Genomic DNA, 27,162 nt, shown 5'->3' on the forward strand with positions numbered 1-27,162 from the left:
GCTTATAATTACCAGGATCCTCCTTCCTACCCTCTTTGTGGATTGGTGTCACATTGGCCAGCTTCCAGTCATCTGGAACCTCACCAGTGAGCCAGGACTGTTGGTAAATGATGGATAGTGGCTTTGCAAGCTCATCTGCAAGCTCCCTCATCACCCTGGGATGGATCCCATCTGGGCCCTGTAAGAGTCCGTCTGAAAATCCCTCATTTCTGCCTCACGACTGTCAGAGGCTGAGACCCCCATGGACTCTGAGCCACAGCACAGGCCAAGTTTTCCCTGCACCTGTTGTCACTGGACCAAGACGCCCTCCTCAGGGACCCATGCATGAAACAATGGGGACTGTTACGGTTTCTGGCCATGTTTGCTAAGGGGTGTTTCTGTACTGACCGTACTTGGTAAGACCTGAGCTGCACCGCTCCCCCTATTGTGAAAGAACACCTGCGATACCCACGAAACCGACCCCCCTTCCTGGCATCTTGCCTCTCGCTTCGAAAAGAACTATAACAACCCCACCAGAAGAGCAGGCTTCTGAGGCCTCCCCTTCGGACGACGGCTCCATTGACCTACGTGCCACGGAGACTGCGAAGGTGGTCTGTTGGCAACGACGTCACGAGGACTCCCGTCTGTCAGTTGGTAGCTATACCCTTTCTTTACCCCCCTTTCTCTCCCTCTCTCTCTCCCTCTCTTCTTTCCCCTTCTTTTCTATCGCATAACTGTGTATATCAATAAAGATACAATTGATTTCACTTGAATTAAGTTATCACTGCCTCTTTTGCACTCTGAAATCAAAACGAACCATCACGACCATCCTTTGGCTCGTGACATTAAATTGGCGTCACCGTGACAGGGTCCTGATTGACAGAGGGGTTGCAGGTTGTCTATAGTCTGTACTAGGAAGAGGAAGATTTGCCTCAGCCGCACCTAGCCCGTCACTTCGGTGAACGAAGCTAGAAAGCAAGGGGGGCTTTTCTGATTCTTCGCACACTGTAGACACCTAGGTGAAAGCATCCCTATACTCTATTGAGGTGTATCTGTCTTCAGGATTTCACAAAAGATCTCCTAGTGCAAAAAGAGAAACTGTTTTTTGTGTGTGAACTGTCTTGTTGAGAGAAGGGACACCTTGACGTAACTAAACAGTGCCTCAGCAGACAGGATTTGTCCCTTCACCCACCCCAGGGAAAGAGGTGAAAACAGCGTAGCTGTGTCAAACATTAACTCCCTGTTGTGGTTTTTGATCACCTCCACAAAATGACTGATGATAATACACATAAAACCGCATTTTATGCACTGTTAGCAAAACACAATTGCAAGCCATCTACTGGTGGCGAAACTTGGGCTAAAGAGCATTGGTTTGATCTTGAAAGTGTGATGAATAGGATTTCCTCTTTACAAAGTGAACTCAAATATAAAATTGGCAAAGACAAAGCAGTAATTTGCTCTGTCCTGGGAGCGTGTCTCACAGCTGCAATTGATGATCGCCATAAGCGATATGAGGAAGACAAAGCTGTGATAGACTCCCTCCAAAATTTAGTAAAAATATTACAAAGCCAGCTAAATGAAGAACGCAATGAAAATCACATACTGAGAAATGCTTTAAGAGATGAATATTGCAAAAATCAAATGAATTCTGACTCCTTAAAGGAGACAGAACAAACTGACACACTTGACACCAAACAAATTTACCCACACAAAGAATTGGAAACAGTCAAAAATTGTGGTGAATACTGCTGTCCTCATTTGAGGCCTTTAATTAAAACAGAATTCAATTACATTGGAGATGACGATTACGAGCCACATATTACATCCAAAGAAACCCCTTTTACAGCCACAGAGTTAGTTAGACTGAAAAAAGAATACAGCAGGCTTCCACATGAGACGGAGACAGAATATGTCTTCCGTGTGTCCCTCACAGGAGGAGACCAAATCAAATTAACTGAACAGGAAGCCAGTGGGTATTGGGGCCATGGAGTCTTTTTAACAACAGGAGACAAACGTAATGCATGGTCCATAACCCAACGGGCTGCCTTTTGGGCTGGCGGAATTAATGCCTTGGAAAGGGGTGATCCTGTAGCTATTCCCAGCACCCCTGATAACATACTGGAGAGTGTACAAAAAGCCGCCTGCCTTCAAATGATACATGAAAGGAAATTAATTCCTGGATATGACTCTCCTATGCAATTGCCCGTGAAGCCCGAAATTATGACCCCTTTAATCCGTGGGCTTCCAGAGTTCTTAAAACCAACTGCAATTGCTTTACAAAAGACTATTACTGCACTAAGTCCTGTAGAAAGACTTGAGAGATTTCTTGGCAACCCCAGCGAAAGAAATTCATCTAATGACCAAAATTCCAGCCCGAATTCAACTTCTTCCCATGCCACAACCGCTCAAACCAATCCAGCTACTAATGATCGTAAAGTCTGGGTTTGGAGCGAAATTGCAGTTGAATTGATAAACTACTGTAGACAATATGGGCCAGTTTCCACATCACAAGACACCTCACAGAAAATCAAAGGCATTAGAAATGTTAAAACTGCTAAAAATGAAAACTCAGACAAAGGGAAAAACATCTCTACACGTCAACACTGGTGGCTGTTAGGCATTAAAAGGGGGGTGCCCAAAGATGTCATGGATGGCTTGCCGCTAGACAAATTGCAGAAAATAATCTCAAACTGGCATTTTAAAAAACCAAGTTTGCCAGCTCTAGCTATTGGCAAGAAAACACAACCTAACACACATTCTTCTTCTGATGATCTGGGCAGTGAGCCCAGAAATAACCAAACAATTCAAAGCACTGCACCCCCCGCCACACAGCAAGCAAACGACAAGTCACATCAAAACCCCCCCACTCAAGACCTAATTGACTTCAGCTGTGAACCAAAAAAGGTTTTTCACTAAGACCATTACTTAAAGGTGAGCGAAGTAATGGTTTTTGGATTTACCTCAGAATGCTCACAAAAACAGAAAAAGGAGACCTAATAATCACAGCCATCACAGGTCCCAAAAGAGCACCCATAAGTTACCTAGTTGACACTGGTGCTCAAATCTCTGCTTTAACAATTAGAGATGCACAAAAATGTGGAGTTGTGCCAACAAAAAAGAAATACTGTGTCTTAAATGCACTTGGAATATCTGAAGTTATGAGAGCAGCTCTAGTAAGAATTCTCCTGCCAGGAGATGAAAACATGCTCTCTATAGACATAGTGATAGGAGACATTCCATACAGTCTCCTAGGGCTAAATGCCATCACTGGTAAACAATGGTTTGACACCGAGGGGAATCTCTGGTCTTTTGGCACACCAATGCTCAACATTAGATTACTTCAAACAGCACCACCACTACCACACAGCAAAGTGACAAATGTCAAACAATACCCACTTGCGTTAGGAGCCAAAGAAGGAATAAAACCAGTGATACAAGATCTAAAAGAGCAAGGAGTTATAGTACACACACACTCTCCCTATAACTCACCAGTCTGGCCGGTCAGAAAGCCAAACGGCAAATGGAGACTCACAATTGATTTCCGCAGACTGAACTCAAACACAGAGCCCCTAACAGCAGCAGTTCCAAATTTAGCTGAATTAATAATATTAATTCAGGAAAAAGCTCACACAATCATGGCAACAATAGATGTCAAAGACATGTTTTTCATGATACCTTTACAACCAGGTGACAGAGATCGATTTGCTTTCACCTGGGAAGGTCAACAATACACATTCACCAGACTCCCCCAAGGGTACCGACACTCTCCCACCCTTGCACACCATGCTCTAGCCCAAGAATTAGAAAAAATACACATACCTGACAATATAGGTGTTTATCAATACATTGATGACATTCTTGTAGGTGGAGAGGAGGTAGAAGAAGTGGGAAACGCTCAGCAGAAAATAATTTCCCACTTAGAAAGCCTTGACTTAAAAATCCCACCTGAGAAAATTCAAAAACCTTCCAAGGAGGTAAAATTCCTGGGCATTTGGTGGAAAGCAGGTATGACCTGTATTCCACATGACACTTTAACCTCTCTGGATCAGATTAAAATGCCACAATCCAGGAAAGAACTGCAACAAGCTTTAGGGTTACTAGTGTTTTGGAGAAAACACATCCCAGATTTTTCAATAATTGCCAGACCCCTTTACAACTTGCTGAGAAAGGGAAAAAATTGGGAATGGGGTGATTCCCAAGAAGAGGCTTTAAAATTATTAATTTTTGAAGCAACAGCACACCAGGCACTTGGTCCCATTCACCCCACAGATCCTTTCCAAGTAGAATGGGGTTTTGCTAACTCAGGACTGTCAGTGCACATCTGGCAAAGAGGTCCTGAGGGACCCACAAGGCCTGTTGGTTTCTTTTCCTGTGGTTTCAAAGATGCAGAAAAAAAATACACTGTTTGGGAGAAAGGGTTGTTTGTAGTTAGTTTAGCTCTGGTAGAAGTAGAGAAAATCACACGACAACAGCCCATTGTTCTGAGAGGTCCCTTTAAAGTCATCAAAGCAGTCACTGCAGGAACCCCGCCACCAGAAGGGGTGGCACAGAGGGCCTCAGTGAGAAAATGGTATGCCCAAATAGAACATTACTGTAATATGTTCTCCATAACTGAAGGAGCTGTAAAAAACTTACCCATACAAGAAACAGAAAACTTGGATGACAGCCAAGAGAAACCAGTCTCAGTGATCAAAGTAGCTCCCCCTTTCACACCCGAGCAGTCAGCAAACTCCTGGTTCACAGATGCTTCAGCCAAGAGAGAAGGAAAGGTATGGAAATACAGAGCTGTTGCTATTAACACCTCCTCTGGTGAACGTATTATTACAGAAGGGGAGGGCAGTGCCCAGGTGGGTGAGCTCATAGCAGTGTGGAGTGTTTTTGACCGAGAAGCACAGAACACCTCCCCTGTCTGCATTTACACAGACTCCTATGCTGTGTTTAAGGGATGCACTGAGTGGCTTCCTTTCTGGCAACAGAATGATTGGGAAGTTAACAGGGTCCCAGTGTGGCAAAAGGAAAAATGGCAAGAGATTTTAAATATCGCAAGCCAAGGAGATTTTGCCATTGGGTGGGTGCCAGCTCATCAGGGAGATGAGAACCCTGCAGGAGAGTGGAACAACAAAGCTGATGAGCTAGCAAGACTGAGTCCCCTGAAAAACAACCAGATAGCTGAAGACTGGGAGTACCTGTTAGAATGGTTGCATGTAAAAAGACATCACACTGGTATAAAAGATTTGTACCAGGAAGCCCTTGCCCGCGGTTGGCCAGTCACCAGAGAAATGTGTAAAACATGCATATCAGCCTGCAACCAATGCCGCAAACGATTAGAAAGACACCCTCTGGAAGATGACCCTCTGCACCTCAGAACAGGTAAAGGTTTATGGGACGCTTGGCAGGTAGATTACATCGGTCCCTTTAAGAGGTCAGGAGGTAAGCGTTATGTGTTAGTAGGAGTAGAAATAACATCTGGATTAGTTCAGGCTAATGCATTCAAAAGAGCTACAGGAGAAAACACTGTTTCAGCACTGCAAGAGTGGTTTGGAACCTTTCCCAAACCACAAGAGATCCAATCTGATAATGGGTCTCATTTTACTGCTAAGGTGGTGCAAGACTGGGCAAAAGGTGAAGGTATTAAATGGGTTTTTCACACCCCCTACTACCCCCAGGCGAACGGAATCGTAGAAAGGACAAATGGTCTCTTGAAACGATTTCTAAAACCGCATGAAGGAAACTGGGATCTCCGCCTGTGGGAGGCAGTGAAAAGTGTCAATGACAGATGGGGGGTAAACGGATGCCCCAAAATCACTGCTTTCTGCCCAAAAGCCCCAAGCCTCATCCCCTCACTGCGGGGACCAGATGACTCCAAAAATCCAGCTCACTACCCTGGACAACCAGTTCTAGTGAATCTCCCTGCTGTCGGAGATGTACCTCTAGTACTGAAAACTCCTCTGAATAAATTTGCGTGGGTTGCATCTGATGCCCTAGGGAAGGAGCATCGGATAAACACACGCTGGATAGTCCCTACATTTTAACTGCTCTGCCCCTTAGTGGCAGATTTTTTGTTGTGTTTGCTTTCAACAGATGGCTGAAAGAAGATGACACGGACCGTGCTAAAGCTAGTGATTCTTCTCTGCGCCCTTCTACAACTCCGTGGCCAAGAACCAGCTGAGTGGCCATGGACCGAAGCCACCTACAGACACACCACCACCATGGGGTCTTACTCCAGCCTCGGAGGACGTCGCCCGACCTTGGCAACGGTGGTACTGCACAACTCTGAACCGTATCGGCCAAGTGAATGGAGGTGGGATCGGAATGCTCAATCGCACGCCTTGAGTGGAACCATAGGTGAAAAGATCCAGGTGTCATGCAGAAAGGTAGAAGGGTCTCTTTATGAAAAGGCTTCCCCAGTTACAGTTTCTGGAAAATTTTTTGAGCCAAGAGAAATGAAAGCTTTACACCCCAAACTCACTGCAGAATTTTGTTCCACAACTAAATGGAAATGCATTAAACAAATTCCCCTTAGAATATGCTGCCGTCACACACAGGATCCTAAGGTTGACAATGCAGTAATTACAAAAGAGTGCAAAACTGAACCTGCCGACTGCTGGTATAATTTTACCCTAACTCAAACAATGGATGTATCATGTAGTTGGTTCAATAACTCGGCAAACAGGTTAGGTCTGAGAGGCTTAGCACATAAATTTAGAATAAATGCCATGGCTAGGCCCATACTGAGAACAACAGCACCATCTGTCATAGAAGTAACAGAGAGCACACCCATTACATCCCGAACCGTAGAAACAACTCAGAGCACTCCTATCACATCCCGAATGGTAAAAACAGTAGAAAGCACTTCCAACCGCTCAACCACACCACAAATAGTACACACAATCACACCGCAAAAGGTAGCAACAACATCTCAAAAGACAGAGATAACTACCTTCAACTATTCTGTCACTCCCAACTCACAAAACCTAATTAACACCGAATGGCCATGGTCCCAAGCTTTTACTCACTTTACTGGATCCATGGGAAATGTGAAAGGTTTGAACCTGTTAACTGTTGTTATGCATGATAATCAAGTGTACACTGGGTGGGAGTGGGAACACCGAGATAGGATTTGGCAACTACAAGGGAGGATAGGAGAGAGAATTAGTATAGGCTGTCGGATGATTAATGGAACTGTTCAACACAAAGCAAATCAAATTACTGTTACAACAGACCAGGCAAGGTACGGCAAGGTTTGCACGTCCCCTAGAATACAGGATTGTTGGTATGATTTTTTCTTAACACAAACTGTAGAAGTAGTTTGTCTTTGGGCCAGCGATGATGATGGGCTCTCTGTAAAGTTTAAAATAAATGCTGTAGCTCAGCCTGTTACTGTCAGCCCTAGCACTCAAGCAAAACCACCAGTTGCACTAAGCCCAAAAATCTTCAAAATTGGACCATATATAATCAGGAAAACAGGCCAACAACAATTATTGTTCAATCCGACATGGTCTCTTAAACAAGTTAAGTTATTGGTGCAAACTAACGTCTCTGAAATTCAGCCTGCTTGTTCACCTTTCCTGCAAACTTCTTTTGAAGGATGGACGACATGGTTGAGAAGGCGCAGCCCCCCTGAAAGGCGCGTGCCAAGAGACGTCACCGGTGCCATAGGAACAGGATTGGGAATCTTGAACAGCATTGACTCAGAGGTATTAATGAACAAATTAGCTGCCTCAGCCAGAGATTTGGCTAAATTACAGCACCCTCTACGGTCGTCCTTATTGGCTTTAGGAACGACCCAATGGCTTTTGTCCAACATATTGCCTAATTGGGAAAACGTAAACACAGACGATCACAATTTGATAATTGATGCACTTAATGTTACTCAAAACAATGTCTCTCTGGCTCTCAGCTGTGTCCAAGCTCAATTGTGGATGCAGTCGGTCGCCGCCTCGATCATAAGAGAGGGCGAAGAAGGCATTTTCCCCACTGAAATTCGGAAAATAATTTGGGATAATGCCAATGATTTTGAAAAAGATTTCCAGTCCTGGTGGAACTTAGTAAACTTCACTTACAATTCAGTAACAAATACAGCTACAGCTTTTGTGTTAACTATTAGCAATGCTTCAGTGTACACTATTTTCCCCATCATTGCATTAGGACTGAACCATGACGGAGCTACTCTCTACCCTCTTGAGCATAGGGAGTGGGCCCGTCAAGTCGATAAAAAATGGCAAACTGTTAACTTAGAATCCTGCATCGTCCGAGAACAACAAGGCTTTATCTGTGAAAGTAACGCAATCGCAGCACGAGACATTTGCTTAGATACAGAGCAGAATATCTGTCACTTTGAGGTACACCCTAATGAAACTTCTGAAACAGTTCTTGTGTATATAGGCAATGGATGTGCATGCTTTAGGACTGCTTGTAATGTAGTAACCATAGAGAACGTTATCCTAGAAACTAAAAATCATTCGAATTTTTGTGCTTGTAACTTTACCAAAATAACAGCCTGTGATTTCTCATACTCAGCTCCTGTTACATCTTACCAGCTTCTGCAATCTAACTACACACTGATCCACAAGCTATGGCCTACTCCGATTGGTATGAATCTTACTTTAACAAAACAATTTTTGCTCCACCAAGATCTAATTAGGATTTTAAGGAAAATTAAGAAAAACAGACAAAAGACTCTGATAACTGTCCATCACAATGTGGAAGAAATCCATCGTGTTCTGGAAAGGGTAAGAAAGGATACTGAGCACAGGTGGATGGATACACTTTTTGGGTGGTCACCCACAGCCACGAGTGTCCTGAATAAATTGTCTCATCCCATCGTTGTTCTTTTGATTTTAATTTTGATTGGTTTTGTTTTGTCAGCATTCTCATTCTTTCTGAATTGGAGAGTGATGAGAGAGCTGAAGCGACTAGACTCTGTAATGTATGCACACAATCTGGTGTACATACCTCCCCCGATAGATATACTCAGAGACAATACACGCATTTAGAGATGTTGACACAAGACAAACTTTACAAGTAGGCCATAGCCGCGGACTGTGAAATGGATTTTGCCTAAGTAATACATATATTTTAAGAAAATTATATATTTTGATTTTGGTGATTTGTGTTAATCATTTTTAAATTTGTTTATGCTACATGAAAATTGTTTTACAATAATTTTTTGCCTTGATTGAAAATTGTTTTAATTAATATCACTATAATCCTCTTAAAAATTGTTTTAAGACTTTTTGCTTTGAATACTTGAAAATTGTTTAATTAATAATATTATTTTAATTAATATTGTTAAGATTTTGTCTTGATTATTTGATTTTGTGAATCATTTATCATCATGAAGAGTTTTATTAATCAACAACAATTATTTGTTTTGAAATTTTAATATTATTGGATTTGTTTTGTCATAATGATTTGTTTTGAGATATTAACAATCAATGTTAATCATTATGATATCTCTTGTTTTTCCTTTTTCCTTCTCTATTTCTTTTTTCCCCTCTCTCTTTTTCTCGACTCGATTTTCCGGGGTATACTACTGACACTGACAATGAGTCCTGAAGACTTCAGAACAACGCAACGAACTCGACTGATGGAGCTCTCCTGCCGACCAGTCATGAGTCACGGGGTGGTGTAAGAGTCCGTCTGAAAATCCCTCATTTCTGCCTCACGACTGTCAGAGGCTGAGACCCCCATGGACTCTGAGCCACAGCACAGGCCAAGTTTTCCCTGCACCTGTTGTCACTGGACCAAGACGCCCTCCTCAGGGACCCATGCATGAAACAATGGGGACTGTTACGGTTTCTGGCCATGTTTGCTAAGGGGTGTTTCTGTACTGACCGTACTTGGTAAGACCTGAGCTGCACCGCTCCCCCTATTGTGAAAGAACACCTGCGATACCCACGAAACCGACCCCCTTCCTGGCATCTTGCCTCTCGCTTCGAAAAGAACTATAACAACCCCACCAGAAGAGCAGGCTTCTGAGGCCTCCCCTTCGGACGACGGCTCCATTGACCTACGTGCCACGGAGACTGCGAAGGTGGTCTGTTGGCAACGACGTCACGAGGACTCCCGTCTGTCAGTTGGTAGCTATACCCTTTCTTTACCCCCCTTTCTCTCCCTCTCTCTCTCCCTCTCTTCTTTCCCCTTCTTTTCTATCGCATAACTGTGTATATCAATAAAGATACAATTGATTTCACTTGAATTAAGTTATCACTGCCTCTTTTGCACTCTGAAATCAAAACGAACCATCACGACCATCCTTTGGCTCGTGACAGGCCCATAGAGTTATGAATATCCAAACATCTCAATAGTTCTCTGACTGCCTCCTCCTGAATAACAGGGGGACCATTCAGCTCCCTGACACCATTTACCAACTCAAGAAGACAATTATCCTGAAGGCTAGTCTTCCCACTAAAAACTGAGGCAAAGAAGACGTTAAGCACCTCTGTCTTCTCCTGATCTACAGTTACTAAGTTCCCTCCTGCATCTAATAAAGGACAAAGGTTGGTCTTACCCCTCCTTTTATCATTAATATATTTGTAAAAACATTTTTTATTATCCTTTACAGAAGTTGCCATTCTAAGTTCAAACTGAGCTTTGGCTTCCCTAAATATTTTCCTACATGCTCTAGTAGCCCCCTTAAATATTTCCCAAGAGACCTGACCCTCCTTCCAAAGATGATATATCCTCTTTTTATTCCTAAGTTCCTTCAAAACCTCCATGCCCAGCCAGGCTGGACTTTTTCCTCCTGGACTCCTCTTTCGACACACAAGGACAGTCTGTTCCTGTGCCCTCAAGATCTCTGTTTTGAAGCACGTCCACCTTTCCTGAACTCCTTTGTTTTTAAGAACTACTTCCCAAGGAACTCTTTGGATAATCCTCCTAAATAGGCCAAAGTCTGCCCTCCAAAAGTCCAATGTAGAAGTTATTGATATTCCTCCTGACTTCACCAGTTATCAAGAATTCTATAATTTTGTGATCACTGTGCCCCAACTGGCCTCCAACCACCACATCTTCCACCAGCCCATCTCTATTTACAAACAACAGATCTAACATAGTCCCTCCCCTGGTGCTGGTGGGCTTACCCACCAGCTGTGACAAAAAGTTGTCCTCCACACACTCTAAACATGTCCTGGACTGCCTTTTTTCTGCTGTATTAAGTTCCCAGCAGATGTCTGGCAGGTTGAAGTCACCTACAAGAACAAGGGCTGATGATCTTGAAACATTTTCCAGCTGCTTATAGAATAAGTTGTCTACCTCTTCTTCCTGGTTGGGTGGACGATAGCAGACTCCCAGCAGGATATCAGACTTGTTGGCCTTCCTCTTAATTCTTACCCACAGACATTCAATTTCATCGTCATTAATTTCAACACTCATAGCATCAAAACCTTCCCTAATATAAAGGGCCACCCCTCCACGTCTTTTCCCTTTCCTATCTCTTCTGAAGAGTTTGTAGCCATCCAGTGCAGTGTTCCAGATATGCGAGTCATCCCACCATGTTTCCATGATGGCGACTACATCATAGCACTGCTGCTGCACCATGGCTTCCAGCTCTCCTTGTTTGTTGCCCATGCTGCGTGCATTAGTATACATGCACCTCAGGTTGGCTGCTGATTTCACCCCTAACTCAGGTTTGTTACCCTTGGGCCTGCTTCCAGATAGCCCAGCTGCATCCTCTTCCCCCTTCAAACCTAGTTTAAAGCCCTCTCAACAAGTTCTGCCAGTTCATTAGCTAAAATTCTTTTGCCTTTAACAGAAAGATGGAACCTGTCTGGTTTAAGCAGGCCAGGTGCCATAAAAGTTGCCCCATGATCAAAGTGTTAGAAATGAGACGCTTAACCCGGCCAATATATCAAGAAGCAATTCAATTTAATAATTAATTAATTAGCATGGTAAAGTGTGAGCAAAGACAGCACGCTGGGTACAGTGGTAGGGTTTTCCCTTCCGACTGCACACCGATTGCTGGACTTGCTGAGATTTTATTTGCTATATTCATACATATTCATAAGCTGTTCTCAGCAGTTTCTATTTCCAATTTTTAACCTCACTATTCAATACCTAACAGTCATAAATTTATAGTGGTCATGTTTGGTTCCTGTACAGTTCTATACGCTATTGTGATCTATTTCGATATTTCAATATTCCAGGATGTACATCCAGGATATATATCACTGGTGGTGGGGTCCAGCTTCCAGATGTGGGGGTCCAGTTTCTATTTTCCAGGTCTATCAATCTTCGATAGTGATGTCCAGTTTCCCTCTTCAAGAACCATAAATCAGTGAGCTGAAATCCTTCTTTTGTATCCAGGATATTTCCAACCTTCTGTGAAAAGGCCTGAGGCCATTCTTGCTTCCTTCTTTTGTCCAAAAACCTTTTTACATTCTAAAACTACAGTTAAAAATTCTTTAATACAAAGCAAGCTTCTAAAGTTATAATTATAAAGACACTTATTACAGAATAGCTTGAGATTTATAATAGGTAACTGCAAGCAAAAGATTTATTCAGAAACTTCCTTCCATGCTTTTCTCGGTTGTTTATTAGGACTCATCTTTATAACTGTCCCATGGCCGTGTTCCACAACTACAACTGCACAGATTTTCTTCATTTCCCTGACACGAAACATAACTTTGTATTTCACAAAAGAATCTGAAATTCTGCCTATAACACCAACCTTTGAGCCACTTGTTGATAATGTGAGTTCTCCTATTCCTTTCATCGTTCTTCTCAGCCACCAAAGGGACTGAGGAAAAGACTACCTGTGCCCCTGTCCTATCAATCATCTGACCTAGTGCCCTAAAGTCCCTTTTAATTGTCCTCATACTCCTCTTTTCAATCTCATCATTGCCAGCCTGGAGAATCAGCAGTGGGTAATAATCAGAGGGCTGTATCAGCCCAGGATGTCTCTCAGTAATGTCCTGTACCCGGGCCCCAGGGAGGCAGCAGACCTCTCTGTGGGATGGGTCCGGTTGACATATGGGGCCCTCTGTTCCCCTCAGAAGAGAGTCACCCACTAGGACTACCCTTCTTCTCTTTTTGAAGATCAAGGGGTGGAAAAGAAAGCATCCACCAACCTCCTCTACCGGCATGGCTTTGAGATCTTTGCAGCTGCCGCCTGGCAAGACCACATGACCGCCACAGGCCTGGGCAAGTTTTAACTCTTTCCTGCCAGCAGATGGAACTCCCAGAGCACTGCCTCTTCCCAAAGTGAGAACAGACAAAGTAATGGAACTGTAAAGAGACATAGCATGAAACTTGAAGTCGGTGAAGAGTGAGTGAAAAGACTATTTGGAACAAAGGAGAAGAAGTGGCCTAATTTGGCTGGACGCCTCTAGTAAACTATGGATAATAGACTATTTTTCCTGTAACATATGAATGCTGTTGGGGGTGGATGTAAAGCTCTAGTTAAAAGTGATATGAAGCTCTTTGCTCCTAGGAAAAGGGGATTTTTTTAGTTTTTGAGATGAATATGATTTTAGAAATAGAAGAGAATCTTTGTTTTATACTAGAAGAGGCATCCTTAAACAGTACTCCTAATAAGCAGATATGGCCCATATGCAGTGTTGGGAAAGCTGCTATTGGGAAGGACCTCACAAAGGCAGGTTTCTGGGCAGCTGTCTTTGTGAAAGATGAGACCCACAAGACAACTTGTATGTTGTCAGTGGAGAAATTCCATAGAAGGTTCTAAGAGAGACTCCTTTCCTAAAAGAACTGATGAAAGATTATTTTTGAATGGTGAAACTGAAAATTTCAAGTTTTGTCTCTTTGTTTTATATAAGAAAGTAAACCATTGGGGACTGGGGGAGTGCTTTGAAAGCTTTCATTTTGATTTTATTTCTTTCCCTCTTTCTTTTGGTGTGTGTTAATAAATCTTTTTTTATCTTTAAGTTGAGCCTGTTTTGCCTTTTCTCCTAATCTTATTTTCACAATAAGAAAATATTCAAACTACTACGCTAAATTTAACAAGCAAAGTTCAGCAAACGTGAAACCTCTACATAATTTAGTGTTTCCGCCCGGTTATGAATTTAAAACCATTACAGCATTGTGGGGAGACTCATCTCAACATCTTACTCTTAATTTTTTTGTACTTGATGGTTTAGATTTGTGGGGTTTTTCTCCTTGCTGTAAATGCAGACTTTTGACTTGAACTGTTTTGCAACTTGTACTTATTCCTCAAATAGAATATTGTCAAATAACTGTGGCAGTGTGTTAATTTAATCGGTGATGCTTTGTATACTTTTGTACTTGTTGGGTTCTCTGTACCCCACCCCTTGATTGTTCCTTTGTTTAACTCACATGACTCCTGCACCTGTCATGCGACACACACTTAGCTGCCTGTCATTTCTCCCGCCTTTGCAGTGTCCCTCCTATTTTCCCCTGATTGGTCCAAGTGATGTTCTATTACACCCATATCCCCTAGCAACCTGCCCCGGTTGGCTGGCAGTGGCTGGCCACCCCCTTTGCCCCCCCTCCGAATCCTTCGGACAAAAACCCCCCGCACCCCTCTCCCCCCAAACAGTTTCGGGCTGAGGAGGTATTTGCAATAAACCCTCTGTTCGTCGTGAATTGTTTCCTCCTTTCTTTCCACTGCCTGTCGAATCTCCATCGCTCGCATAAGCCTCTGCCAGGCAAAGAACCCACAGGGTCAGTACTGCCTGCGTTGCTCGCAGACGGACCCCCCTACGACGCCTGTCGCTGTGTCTGGGCCAGCGGCAACAGAGCCCGTTGGCTCTCTGTGAGCACATCGACAGAGGTGTGGCGCCCACCGTCCGGCACTGGAAAGGGGCTTTCAGCGCCTTTACGGAGCCACGGGCAGGATTGGTGCATCTCAGCAAGGAGCTGAGCCCACCTGAAATAATCCCTGGACGTCACATCGGCCCGGGTTGGAGCGCCCTCCGCGAGGGACCACTCCCCGGGGGAGAGGAGGACAGCCGTCTCCGCCGCGTCCCGAAGACGGTCCTTCTCCGGTGGTGGATCTTCTGGAGCAGCTTTGGAGCACCATGCCAGGGGTTCGTAAGTAAGCAGACCCCCCTAGACCGCAGGGCGGGTCAGTGGGGACGGCGTTCCCCTTTGTGGCAGCCTGTGGGGGACAGCCCCCCCCTCGCTGAGGTCACGCGACCCCCGGGATTTGGGTTTTTTGGCCCCTGTCCTGGGCTCACCCCTCCCTGGCGTTTTTCCGTTCCCTCGGTTGATTTAAGGCTTTTATTTTTGTGCGCGAGCGCGAGCTCGCATGGCGCGGCTGCCAGCAGGTGTGGGTTTTCGCCGGCCAGCCAGTTTCGGTTTCGCTGCGTGCGCCGGGTTTTTGCACAGCGGTCGGGCGCGTGAAACATCGGTTTTAAAAGACGCGTGGCGGCGAGATATTTTTTCGTTGCGTTTTTCGTTTGCTGGCTCCAGAAATTATGCAGGCAGAATGGGTGCTTCTCTGTCTGCTTCCCAGAAGGGAGTGTTTTACAGTTGTGTTGCGTTGTTAGAAGCTAATAAAGTTAAGTTCTCTAAGGATTGTTTAAAAAAGCTGGTCCGATGGCTTTTCCTGCACTACCCGACGGCGTCCCCGCCGATGGTCCACACCTCCAGATTTTGGGAGATGGTGGAAAAGAAACTATTACAATTAGGTAACGCCGGGGAAAAGAACACACAGAAATTAGCCTTTTTAATTTTGCAATTAAAGACGGCAGCGACGAAAAAGGGAGTGCAGAAAAGCTCTCAGGAACCCCAGCTAGCCCCGGTTTCCCTTCAACCCAGTCCCAGCCCCTCTGCCCCGAGAAAGGGAATTTTGAGGAAAGCGGCGACTCAGAGAGTTGTCAGCCCAGGCTCTCCGAAAAATTCCTGGCCCCCGAGCCCCAGTAGCCTGGGACAGACTGCTGGGGACCCTTCGGAAAGCTCTGGCCAAGCGGACCGAGGACCTTTCCTTCCCCCTTCTTCCCGAATTGCAAACCCAAGGTTCAGTTTAATTTAAATGCATCACACCGGCCACAAAATGGCGGCGGTGACCCACCTAATGGCGTCCACTCCTCCACGTGGCCGCCACCCTTCCCCCATCCCCTGAACCCCTTTCTTCCCTCCAACCCCTTCCTTCCCTCAGCTCCTCCCTCCGCCCCTCCCATAGCCCCTCCCCAGACCCCTCCCTCCTCCCCAAAGGTCCCGCCCACTCACCCTGCCCCTCGATACGCCCCTGAGGCAGGGCCGAGTCCATCTCCCCGCCCCGGAAGGACACCATCTTGCCAGCAATTTTCCCACGCCCTCATTTCCGGTTCCCACGGTTGGGAGCCGGAAGAAATGAGCGAGGGTGAGCCGGGGGTCACTCTCTCTGCTGTGCCTGTCACCTACCGCAGAACACGTGGTGGTGACACACCAAAACCCAATTGGCATGCTTTTTCCCAAAGCATCATTCGGGATTTATGCAAGGCGCACAAGGATTATGGCAGGGAGAGTCCCTACTTCCATGGCCTCCTCACTGCTGATCTCGCAGGTGTCCATGTTGTTCCAGCAGACCTCCGGCAGCTTTTCTCTTGCCTGATGAATGGCACAGAGTTTAAGCTCTGGGAGGCAGCATTCAAACAGGCCCTGCGAGAGGCAATGCCTCAGTTGCCCTTCCCAGCCATCAATGAACAGGGCAATCCCCTCTCCCTTGAGTTGCTTGCTGGTGAAGGTACCTATGTTTCCCCTGAGTCCCAGGCAGCCCTAAAACCCTCGGCAGTCCTCTCTATTATAAAAGATACAGCCTGCAAGGCTTTCTTTTGTTTGCAGCCAGACGCACCATCACCACCCTATACCACCATTAGGCAGGGACCTTCTGAATCATTTGTTGCCTTTGTAGAGCGGCTCACCAGAGCAGTAGAAGTTCAAGTTAAAACAGAAAGTGCACGGGAAGGTATTATAGGGGAGCTTGTTTTCATTAATGCTAACGACCTGTGTAAACAGGCAATTTTGAGTCTTCCCCTAGATCCGCCCCGCACTCTCCAGTCAATGCTCCAGGTGTGCCAGATGAAGGTGCCCTTCCTTGCCCGGAGGAACCCACCACCACCCTCTCAGGCAACCTTTCCGCCCAAGGCTGTGCGTGCTGCAGAATCATCCCAACAGCCTCGACATCGTCCGCCTCAGCGGCGACCCTCCTTCGGCAATCACCCTGGTCGCTGCTTCTTCTGCAAGGAGGAAGGACACTGGACTGCCAACTGCCCTAAGAAACCTTCACTACAGCGGACTCAAAATACACCTCCAGGAACACCGGTGCCTTCCCAGGCACAGCAAAAAAACTGAAAGGGGAGCGCGGGTCCACCCAGCGCGACGACCCCAATCGGGTGGACCGGGCAGGGAACTCCAAAGGGGGTCAATTGGATGGACATTCTACACCAGACTCAAGAACACCTGAACATGATATAGCAAAACCTATTCTCACTACCTCTTCCTTTTTTGAACCCTACAGGTTGCATCTCACCAGACCATTGTACCTGACGGATAGGGACTTCCATTTTGTGACCATAGACCCAAAGAAGTTACATCAGTGGCCAATGACCGGCGAAGGTAAGTTCATCGTCGTCAGTGATTGCAAATATACTCCGGAGGAGATTGAGGTAGTCCCGGGGACACTTCACAACAACCCCAGGGCCCTCATTCTCTGGCTGCGCTGCACTCATCCGCCCACATTTTTACCCAAGGGCCAGGTCATCGCACAAGCAATTCCTTATGGTGACCCAGAATATCTTACCTTTACTGTAAATGCTGTACATCACATTTCCACCCGTAAGCCCTTGGTGCGATGTACGCTCACTGTGGGAGATGAATCAGTAGATAAAGATCTTGTTTTTGACACAGGGGCAGATGTTACGCTCATCCCGACCGCGGAATGGCTGTCGCACTGGGCCCTAGAGGACGTGGACGGACAGATCCAAGGTGTAGGAGGGTTCCAATCCGCAAAACAGTCAAAAAACGTGGTAAAAATTACGGGGCCAAAAGGACAATTGGCTGCCATCCGTCCTTTTGTTTTAGATTACAAGGAACCCCTGCTTGGAAGAGACCTCATGGCTCAGTGGGGGGTCACAATTGAAATTCCCGACCCCTCGCAAAATTTTCAGGCAGCGGCTGCTGAGAAGCTCCCGACCCTGAAACTGAATTGGACGACAGATAAACCAGTCTGGGTTGAGCAGTGGCCGCTAACAAAAGAGAAATTACAGGCGCTTGAGGAGCTCGTGGAGGAGCAATTAGCTAAAGGTCACATCGTGGAGACCAATTCTCCATGGAACTCGCCCATTTTTGTCATTCGAAAGAGTGACAAAAAACGATGGCGCCTCCTCCACGACCTCCGCCAAATTAACGAAGTAATTGAAGATATGGGGTCTCTCCAACCTGGGATGCCTTCCCCAACCATGCTGCCACAAAATTGGAATCTGGCTGTAATTGACATAAAAGATTGCTTTTTCCAAATTCCTCTACACCCGGATGATGCCCCGCGTTTCGCCTTCTCGGTTCCTTCCATCAACCGAGCGGCCCCAAGGAAGAGGTACCACTGGAGGGTGCTCCCGCAAGGGATGAAGGCCTCCCCAGTGATGTGTCAGCAGTACGTCTCTTCCTTGCTGTCCCCTGTGCGCGCAGCCACGGAGGGGGTTGTCATCCACCACTATATGGATGACATCCTCGTTTGCGCGCCGACCGAAGATGAACTTACGCGAGCGCTTGACCTTGTAACCAATTCGTTAGTTGCTGCAGGGTTCGAGCTGCAAAAAGATAAGATCCAAAGGATGCCACCCTGGAAGTACCTGGGCCTGGAGATTGGTAAGAGGACCATTGTGCCTCAAAAATTGGAAATTCGGACAAATGTCCGTACCCTTGCGGACGCCCATCAGCTTTGCGGTGCCTTGAATTGGGTAAGGCCCTGGCTAGGTCTGACCACCGAGGATCTAGCCCCTCTTTTCAATTTATTGAAAGGGGGAGGGGAGCTCAGTTCTCCTAGGGTGCTTACCGCAGAGGCAAAAGCAGCGTTGGAGAAGGTCCAGCAGGCAATGACATCGCGACAGGCACACAGATGCGATCCCGAGTTTCCCTTTCGGTTCATCATTCTGGGTAAGCTGCCACATCTACATGGGATCATTTTTCAATGGGACACGGGTGCAAAAACATCAGCACACAACACCAAGGGCCAAGGCAGAAAGGACCCTCTTCTTATTATAGAGTGGGTCTTTCTCAGCCACCATCGACCCAAAAGAATGACACAGCCACAAGAGCTTATGGCTGAGCTCGTCCGCAAAGCAAGAACGCGGATGAAAGATTTGGCAGGGTGCGACTTTGAATGTATTCACATGCCAATTGGATTGTCAACAGGCCAAATGACCAAACCCATGTTGGAACACCTGCTTCAGGAAAATGAAGCACTTCAATTCGCTCTAGATTCCTTTACGGGCCAAATTTCAATTCATCGGCTGGCCCACAAACTATTTAATTCGGACGTAACATTTAAATTGGCTTTAAAGAGTGTCCAGAGCAGGAGACCTCTCGATGCGATGACGGTTTTTACTGACGCGTCCGGGAGTTCTCACAAGTCAGTGATGACTTGGGAGGACCCTGAAACTCGGCAGTGGGAGGCAGATATTAAAGTACTTGAGGGTTCACCTCAAATAGCCGAGTTGGTCGCTGTCGTCAGAGCACTTGAGAGATTCTCTGGACCTCTCAATACTGTAACCGACTCCGCATACGTAGCGGGGGTGGTATCTAGAGCAGATCAGGCAATTTTACAAGAGGTGTCCAACACAGCTCTGTATGAGCAGCTCTCGAAATTGGTCAAAATTGTCTCCCACCGAGAGCAACCGTTTTATGTGATGCATACCAGGTCGCATACCGAATTGCCTGGGTTTATTGCTGAGGGTAACAGGAGGGCTGACGCTCTTGCTGCCCCTGTAGCGATAGCCCCATTGCCTGACGTTTTTGAGCAGGCCAAGCTCAGCCATCAGCTGTTCCATCAGAACGCGCCTAGCTTAGCTAGACGTTTTAACCTCACACGTCAACAAGCTAAGGCGATTGTTGGCTCGTGTCCTTCCTGTAAGTCCCACGCTGTGCCTACCCTGCATGCCGGAGTCAACCCTCGCGGGTTGGAGAGCTGTGGACTCTGGCAGACAGATGTCACCCACATTCCATCATTTGGGAGACTGAAGTACGTTCACGTCTCCGTCGATACCTTCTCTGGCGCTGTCTATGCCTCTGCGCACGCAGGTGAGAGGGCCCAACATGTTATCCAACACTTTGTTCAGGCCTTCTCATTCATGGGCATCCCCAAAGGGATCAAAACAGACAACGGCCCTGCGTACAAGTCCAAGGAATTTGCTGGCTTCCTGCAGCAATGGGGAGTGGAGCACAAGACAGGCATCCCCCACTCGCCCACAGGCCAAGCAATCGTAGAGAGGACTCACCAAGAGATCAAGAGGGTCCTTAAACAACAGCAACAGGTGTTAAAGGTGGAACCGCCGGCAATCAGATTAGCCCGAGCCCTTTATGCCATCAATTTCCTAAATTGTTCCTTTGAAAATCCCAATCCGCCCATTACCATACACTTTGGGTGCAATGAGTGGCAGTTCGATCCCAAGCCCCCGGTGCTGGTGAGATCGCCTGAGTCAGGGAAGGTGGAGGGTCCATTTGACCTGGTGACGTGGGGGCGTGGGTACGCCTGTGTCCTCACGCCTACCTGGATCAAATGGATACCTGCCAAATGGGTAAAACCATTCATTAAAAGGAAGAGGGAGCGTGACGACAGCGTCCCGCAGGTGGCTTCGGCGGCATTCCGCCATCGAAGGTGAGTCTCCTCCAGACCCTCTCTTCCCATTCTGTGGGAATGGGACCATGACCTGTCCTTTACCTATTTCGGTGACCCAAATTAATAATTTTTGGCCCCCCAGTTTTGTTTTTCAGACCCGGACCCAAGATGCTAAGCCTCCCGACCGTGCTCTTTCTGACCAAGCTGCTAACATTCACCCAAGCTTGGACCGTCCCACAGCCGCGAGCCAACGTGTGGGCTCTGCTTGCGGAATCTATGGGACAGGATCACATCTGTCTCAATCAAGCATCAGCCTCAGACCCGATGTCCACATGCCTCATGGGGATTCCCTTTAGACAGTGGGAAATGCCTGAAAGACTTCTCCATTGTGCCCACTGCATCAGTAAGACCCCCCAATTTAATCCTTTTATTGGCTGGAAGAATTTTGTGCTTTCCCTGCCAGATATGAAAGAGGAACCCCGAGAGCTGCGGCTCCTCGGAGCAACTACAGCTCCCGCCTGCATTCCATTACCAATTCGGCCGACGCTTTAGACAACCACACCAAGCACGCTTTTCAATCTAAAGTGCTAGACAGAGCCCACTCGTGGTGCAAGAAGTTGGCCAAGGGAGTTCTTCCCCCTCAAATTCACAACCACCCCAAAAAGTTACCCGAGGGAGTCTTTCTGATCTGCAGAGATCGGGCTTGGGCAGGTATCCCCTCTCGTCTTTCTGGAGGTCCGTGCACCCTAGGGAAGGTAGGGCTGTTCACACCCAACAAGATGCAAATTACAGATTGGAAAGAAAAGCAAAAGAAACAAAGTGGTGCACATGGATTGGCAGTTTCCAAAAGAGACCTTAGAAAACTAGACCCGGATTGCGATTCTGAAATTATTCATTGGAACAAAACTAAAGAGGTCGCAATCACAAATTTTGCCCCATGGGTCTCCATTGCTAAGGCCGTGGGGGAACTGGGACATTTAAAATGTTGGGTGGCGAAACAAGCAAATTTAACCTCCAGAACCCTATTCAACCTCCTGGAGGACGAGGAAATAATGAGGCAAGCTTCCCTCCAAAATCTGGCAGCCATAGACTACATCATACTTCTCCACGATCACACATATGAGGAGTTTGAGGGTCTATGTTGTTTTAATCTGTCGACTCGGGCTGAGAGCACTCGAAAACTCATTACACAGATGCAAGATATGATCAGTGACATCAAAAGAGAGACAGGTGATTGGATGAGCAACATTTTTAAAGGTTGGGGCCTATCAGGATGGGCCGGGTCCATTTTAAAAACATGTCTGTTGATTTTGTTTATTATTTTAATTGTTTGTCTTGCTTTCGGACTAATCAGGAGATCGTTAATTAAGTTAGTTTTAAGTTCCACATCTACCCCCTCTCCGGCTGCTGCTCGGGTCGCCAAGGCCACGGCTCCTGAAGACGAGTTGAAGGAGCTTGAAAAGGAGCTTGAAGAAGGAAGTGACGGCGAAAGCCTCACAGACGATTAGTGGGCAGCTCAACAACCTCGATTCGCCAAATGTTACCTGGACTCTGAGCATCTGCCGGACCCCCCTCACTTCTGTTCTTTTTAGTAAAAAGAAAATGGGGAGATGTGGCAGTGTGTTAATTTAATCGGTGATGCTTTGTATACTTTTGTACTTGTTGGGTTCTCTGTACCCCACCCCTCGATTGTTCCTTTGTTTAACTCACATGACTCCTGCACCTGTCATGCGACACACAGTTAGCTGCCTGTCATTTCTCCCGCCTTTGCAGTGTCCCTCCTATTTTCCCCTGATTGGTCCAAGTGATGTTCTATTACACCCTGGCAACCTGCCCCGGTTGGCTGGCAGTGGCTGGCCACCCCCTTTGCCCCCCCTCCGAATCCTTCGGACAAAAACCCCCCGCACCCCTCTCCCCCCGAACAGTTTCGGGCTGAGGAGGTGTTTGCAATAAACCCTCTGTTCGTCGTGAATTGTTTCCTCCTTTCTTTCCACTGCCTGTCGAATCTCCATCGCTCGCATAAGCCTCTGCCAGGCAAAGAACCCACAGGGTCAGTACTGCCTGCGTTGCTCGCAGACTGACCCCCCTACGACGCCTGTCGCTGTGTCTGGGCCAGTGGCAACAGAGCCCGCTGGCTCTCTGTGAGCACATCGACAAATAACATTCAAGAAGGAGAAAGTATGATTTAAGAGACAAGTGTTTAGAAAACTATATTTTAGTGACCAAGTAGGAGGAAAAGAAGGAGAAAGGTATGGGACATCCTTAAAGCTGTATCAAGACAATTGTAGGAAGGCCATGGCTCCTGCAATGTCTAAGTTTTAATTGGGAGGTGAAATCTGCATTTCATGAGAACTTCCCCCTGCAACTCTCTTTCAGAGTGAACATTTTTTTTTCCTGAACATTTCTGTGAATTTGATTTATTATCAGTTTGGCAAAAAATTTTAATCACAAGTTTTTTTATACTGATGGAAAAATCCAGGAAACTACCCAAGAATTTGGAGTCAGGATTCTGCAAGGCAGAAGAATTTATACAAGGGAATGCAGGTGAAATAGGTTAAGTCTGTGAGCTGCTCACACAGTGGAGAAAGGATATGAAGTTTAAACTGAGAGGGAATATCCTTCCTTGGGAAAAAACACTTGAGCAATTTGAATTTTTGGCACACTTTTAAGCATTTGACTCCCTGTGACAGAGTGAAATCTGTATTTGTATGAATTATAGCCCAGCCACAAAGAATCACAAGTTAGCACAGCCTAGTTTGTTCAAGCAATCCAAATCTGACAGTGTTTCTTTCAGCTTCCTTTTAATGGCTCAAATTTTCCCCTCCTACTCAAGCATGTCCAATATCAGTAGAAAAACTCCAAAACTTCATGTGTGATTAAATAAGTAACTGAGCTTTATTCATTAAGCGTGTTTCTTTAATATAGCAAGTTTTCAGTGATGAACAAAGACCATGCATGGTAATTTAATATTGGAATCAATTCTTTAGGTGCAGTCCCATGGTATCAAAATTGTGACAGTGGTTTATTCCTTTGTCTCCACAATAAATCTCAGTGGGAAGTCACAAGATAAACCATTATGTTAAAAATAAAATAGACACTAATCTTAAACTTTACCACTTGCTACTGGAAATCCATATAAATTCTGCTGCCGTCACTGGCTGCAGGTTACCACTGGAAAAATATCAGTTGATTTTTAGAGAGTTACAGTTTTTCTATAATTTGCTGTATGTGACAGAATGATTGATTATGCTTTTAATACCATTTTGCCTGGTAGCTGCTTGAAGACTTCTTTTGGCCTTTTTCTGCAAGTTAAGTATACTTTCTTGGTCATATATAATCCTCTGGAATAAAACCCATCTGTTCCTGTTTAGAAAATGAACTTTTACAGCTTTATTACTGACTATACAACTTGATAATTGTGAGTTTTATGTTTCTTAGCAAATACTTTGTACAGCTCTAGCTTGGAAAAAATAATTGAGGAAAACTCATTGAGGGTTGCAATAAAAAATCATAGCAGAACAGAGTTGAAAGGCCAGCCAGTAGCTTGCCTGATTCTGTCTGCTCCAGGATAAAAATAACTAACTTTATAAAAATATTGTATTCTATTATCATATTGTATCTTCAACTGCAGGGGGATATTGGCCACTGAATAGTGAACCAATATGATTTCACCAGAAGCCGTTTATTGTTTACAATACAACTCCAATTATAGATTCTAAGTCTCCGGCCCACGTGGGCACACATCTCTCGGTTGGCTAAGTCACTTGCTCAAGAGGCAGATGCATCTCCTTCAGGACACCTAACTGGTCAAATGTCCATCATCACATCACGCCTTCTGTATCTAGGGTTTACATTCTTTGTGGACAGTTTCTCAGGCTCTCTGTTCTCACTTCAATCCTGTCATTTTCCCAGTGACCTTGATGAATCCCTGAGAACCCTGAAAACAAGACTGCAGGTGGCTTTGTTATAAATATGAGCCAATTTTAATTATTAAAATTTTTATTAATTAAAGAATTACAGATCAAAAATTTTGGGCAAACCAGCAATCGAAAGTAGTATCGATGACGCAGGGATCGGCACTGGGTGAACAGTAGCCACAGCCTCTGTGACCTTCCCCTGTTCACAAAAGGGAAACTCATCCCACGGTTCCCCTTAAATACATTTTATTTCACCTGCAGCACCCAAAGTTCTTTGTCTTATTCTCCCGCCCCATCTTCTGAATAGGCTCTTCGGAGAAAGATGAATAATAACTTTGGGTTTTCGGTTGGTCCTCCCAGCTGCAAAATAGATTTTCTCGGGGAGAGATGAATAATAATTTTGGTTATTTAGGGTGTCTGAACAGGGAGTCGAATTGATGAATAGAGGTGTGTCTCCTTTGGTACTGCTGTTGAGATCGGTATCTCTGGGCACTTAACAGTCCTCTTTGTTCAGAAAGAGTTGCTCCTCCTTCCTTTCTTCTGGTTAAGGGCCGTACTTCTCCCTATCATCTCCACCCGGCCATGGCTTTTGTTCTCCCTAAAAAGCAACTTCTACAAGCCTGGGCTTGCCCGGTTTCCCATTGTAAACCCCAGCTTGCTGGTTATATTTATTTTATACACATATACTTTTACAAATATATTCTTAAAACACAAATTATCCCATGTCATTTATAACAGCTTGATAAGATTTCTCACGAACAGTTTGGCTTGTGCATCAGAATGGCCTGTTACACAGATGCATGGCTACAATTCCCCCTTCTTTTTTTCCTTGCACCAGACAAACACTCTTTACTGCATTTTTCACCAAGCGAGTCACCAACTCCACAATGCATGGAATAACGCAAAGCAACAAAACAATGACTACCAGTAACAACAAAACTCCCTTTGTTATATCCTTCAATCATCCAGTGATTCCCCATCCCTTAAACCATTCATCCAACCCCCAGTCAACAACAGTCAACTTCTTCATATTATCCTGTAGTTGTCTGATTTTTCCTGTGTATGGATGCAGAATGGTCAGAGAGGTTCATACAACACATTCCTTCAAAATCCTCACACACGTGCCCATGTGATAATAGCAAAACTGTAAAACAGCTTTACTTTACAGTGTGTTGTGTCTAATACTATCTACATCAGTGAGCATCTGATTTGAAATAAAGTTATATTTAACTACTTGGCTGCCTAGCATCCCAACTTATTAAGCATAGCTAAAGCTGGAGCAGCAACAACACCTGGAGTAAGGAAGGATGCTACATAAAAGCCCAATTACAATCAACAAAAACTTGTTAAATCAAATCATGTTACTGACACAGGGTCTCACAGCATGAGAAAAATAAAAATAATGTCCAATATCTCTAGGCGAAATCGAGACAAATGTTCACTATTTCAAAGTCCAAATAGCTGAGACTCAGAAGAAAGTCTAGTAGCTGGAACTGTTAATCTTGACATCACTGAATGTCTTTTTGGGAACCTGGAACAGGAAATAGCTGAAGAAGGTTAGGAGGAACACTATACCATGATGATGACAAAAGGCTTTTTCTTGGCAAGTTTCCTCTGTAAGTCTCTACAAACAGCCATCTTCTGGCAGTCCTACTTCTGCTCCTGTTCTGATCACAAAGGCTGGGTGGCAATGAAGTCATCCCTCCTCTCACTGAACCTCATTTTCTCAGAGGCAATTGATGTCTGATCAACTGAATAGATGACTATTTTTAACCTGTTGATGATAAAAACACTGCACCTCTTCTCTTTAAGGTAATGAATCAATTGAAAAAATTATTTTGAAAAAATTTGCCATCTTGATAAAGTGGATTTTCCTTTAAAAGCCTGGAAACTCTTTTGGGAAACTTCATACAGCTAGTTTACAGAGTGTTTTTTCACTTACTTGTTTTCTAACTGCATATAACTTAGAACCAAAGACTTGATAGATCCGAACACATAGAGCCTCTGGCAGATGTGATCTGAGTTCAAAATTGAAATTTAGCTTTGATAACTCTTTTTCCAAATTTCCTAATATAACTATTGCATTATTCCAACTCTTTTTCCAAACTCCTAAATATTACATTATTCAAAATTATCTGTTGTCTAAAGTTCTAATGTACATCTTGCATTATTCAACCTTCTTAAGGCCCTAAATTCCCCCTTTTTTGTTGTTTTTGTTTTTAAAAAACAACATGCATGACTCTTGCTAAGAACATAAAGGGAATAACAAAACAAAACTACATATGCAATAAAACAAAACTGACAGCAATCAGGAATAAGTCGGGTACAACCATTAGGAATATTTCAGATAATACACATAATCCTTAACACATGTGAAATTAGGTAATTAGCAATCTCTGAAATACTGTACCATCATCCCAGAGTCCGTAAACAGCTGATAGACCACAAATCAGTGAAGATTTGAACAATCATTTTCCAGCTAATGATTCTCCAGACTCTTGTCCAAGATAGGTCCAGCTGTCATTCATAGGG

General features: G+C 45.2%; 1 protein-coding gene across 3 annotated transcripts; it reads left to right on the forward strand.

Moving 5' to 3' along the window:
* Positions 1–185: 185 nt before the first annotated feature.
* LOC134565168 (uncharacterized) lies at positions 186–10,180 on the forward strand. 3 transcript variants are annotated; one of them, XM_063424627.1, is made up of 3 exons: positions 186–633; positions 6,061–8,711; positions 8,848–10,180. In XM_063424627.1, exons 2-3 carry the CDS (start codon positions 6,075–6,077, stop codon positions 8,863–8,865), a joined length of 2,655 nt encoding a protein of 884 aa, XP_063280697.1. In that variant the 5' UTR covers positions 186–633; positions 6,061–6,074; the 3' UTR covers positions 8,866–10,180. The 3 variants fall into 3 exon arrangements, with proteins under 3 accessions (XP_063280697.1, XP_063280696.1, XP_063280695.1); XM_063424626.1 differs by having other exon boundaries at positions 6,028–10,180; XM_063424625.1 differs by having other exon boundaries at positions 6,061–10,180.
* Positions 10,181–27,162: the final 16,982 nt, after the last annotated feature.

This window comes from Prinia subflava (genome assembly GCF_021018805.1).
Source record: "Prinia subflava isolate CZ2003 ecotype Zambia chromosome W unlocalized genomic scaffold, Cam_Psub_1.2 scaffold_37_NEW, whole genome shotgun sequence".
In the NCBI taxonomy this organism is placed as follows: Eukaryota; Metazoa; Chordata; class Aves; order Passeriformes; family Cisticolidae; genus Prinia; species Prinia subflava.

Bases quoted from the DNA above. Each gene is read 5' to 3' on its own strand.
- LOC134565168 (XM_063424626.1), top strand. From the start codon at position 6,075: ATGACACGGACCGTGCTAAAGCTAGTGATTCTTCTCTGCGCCCTTCTA.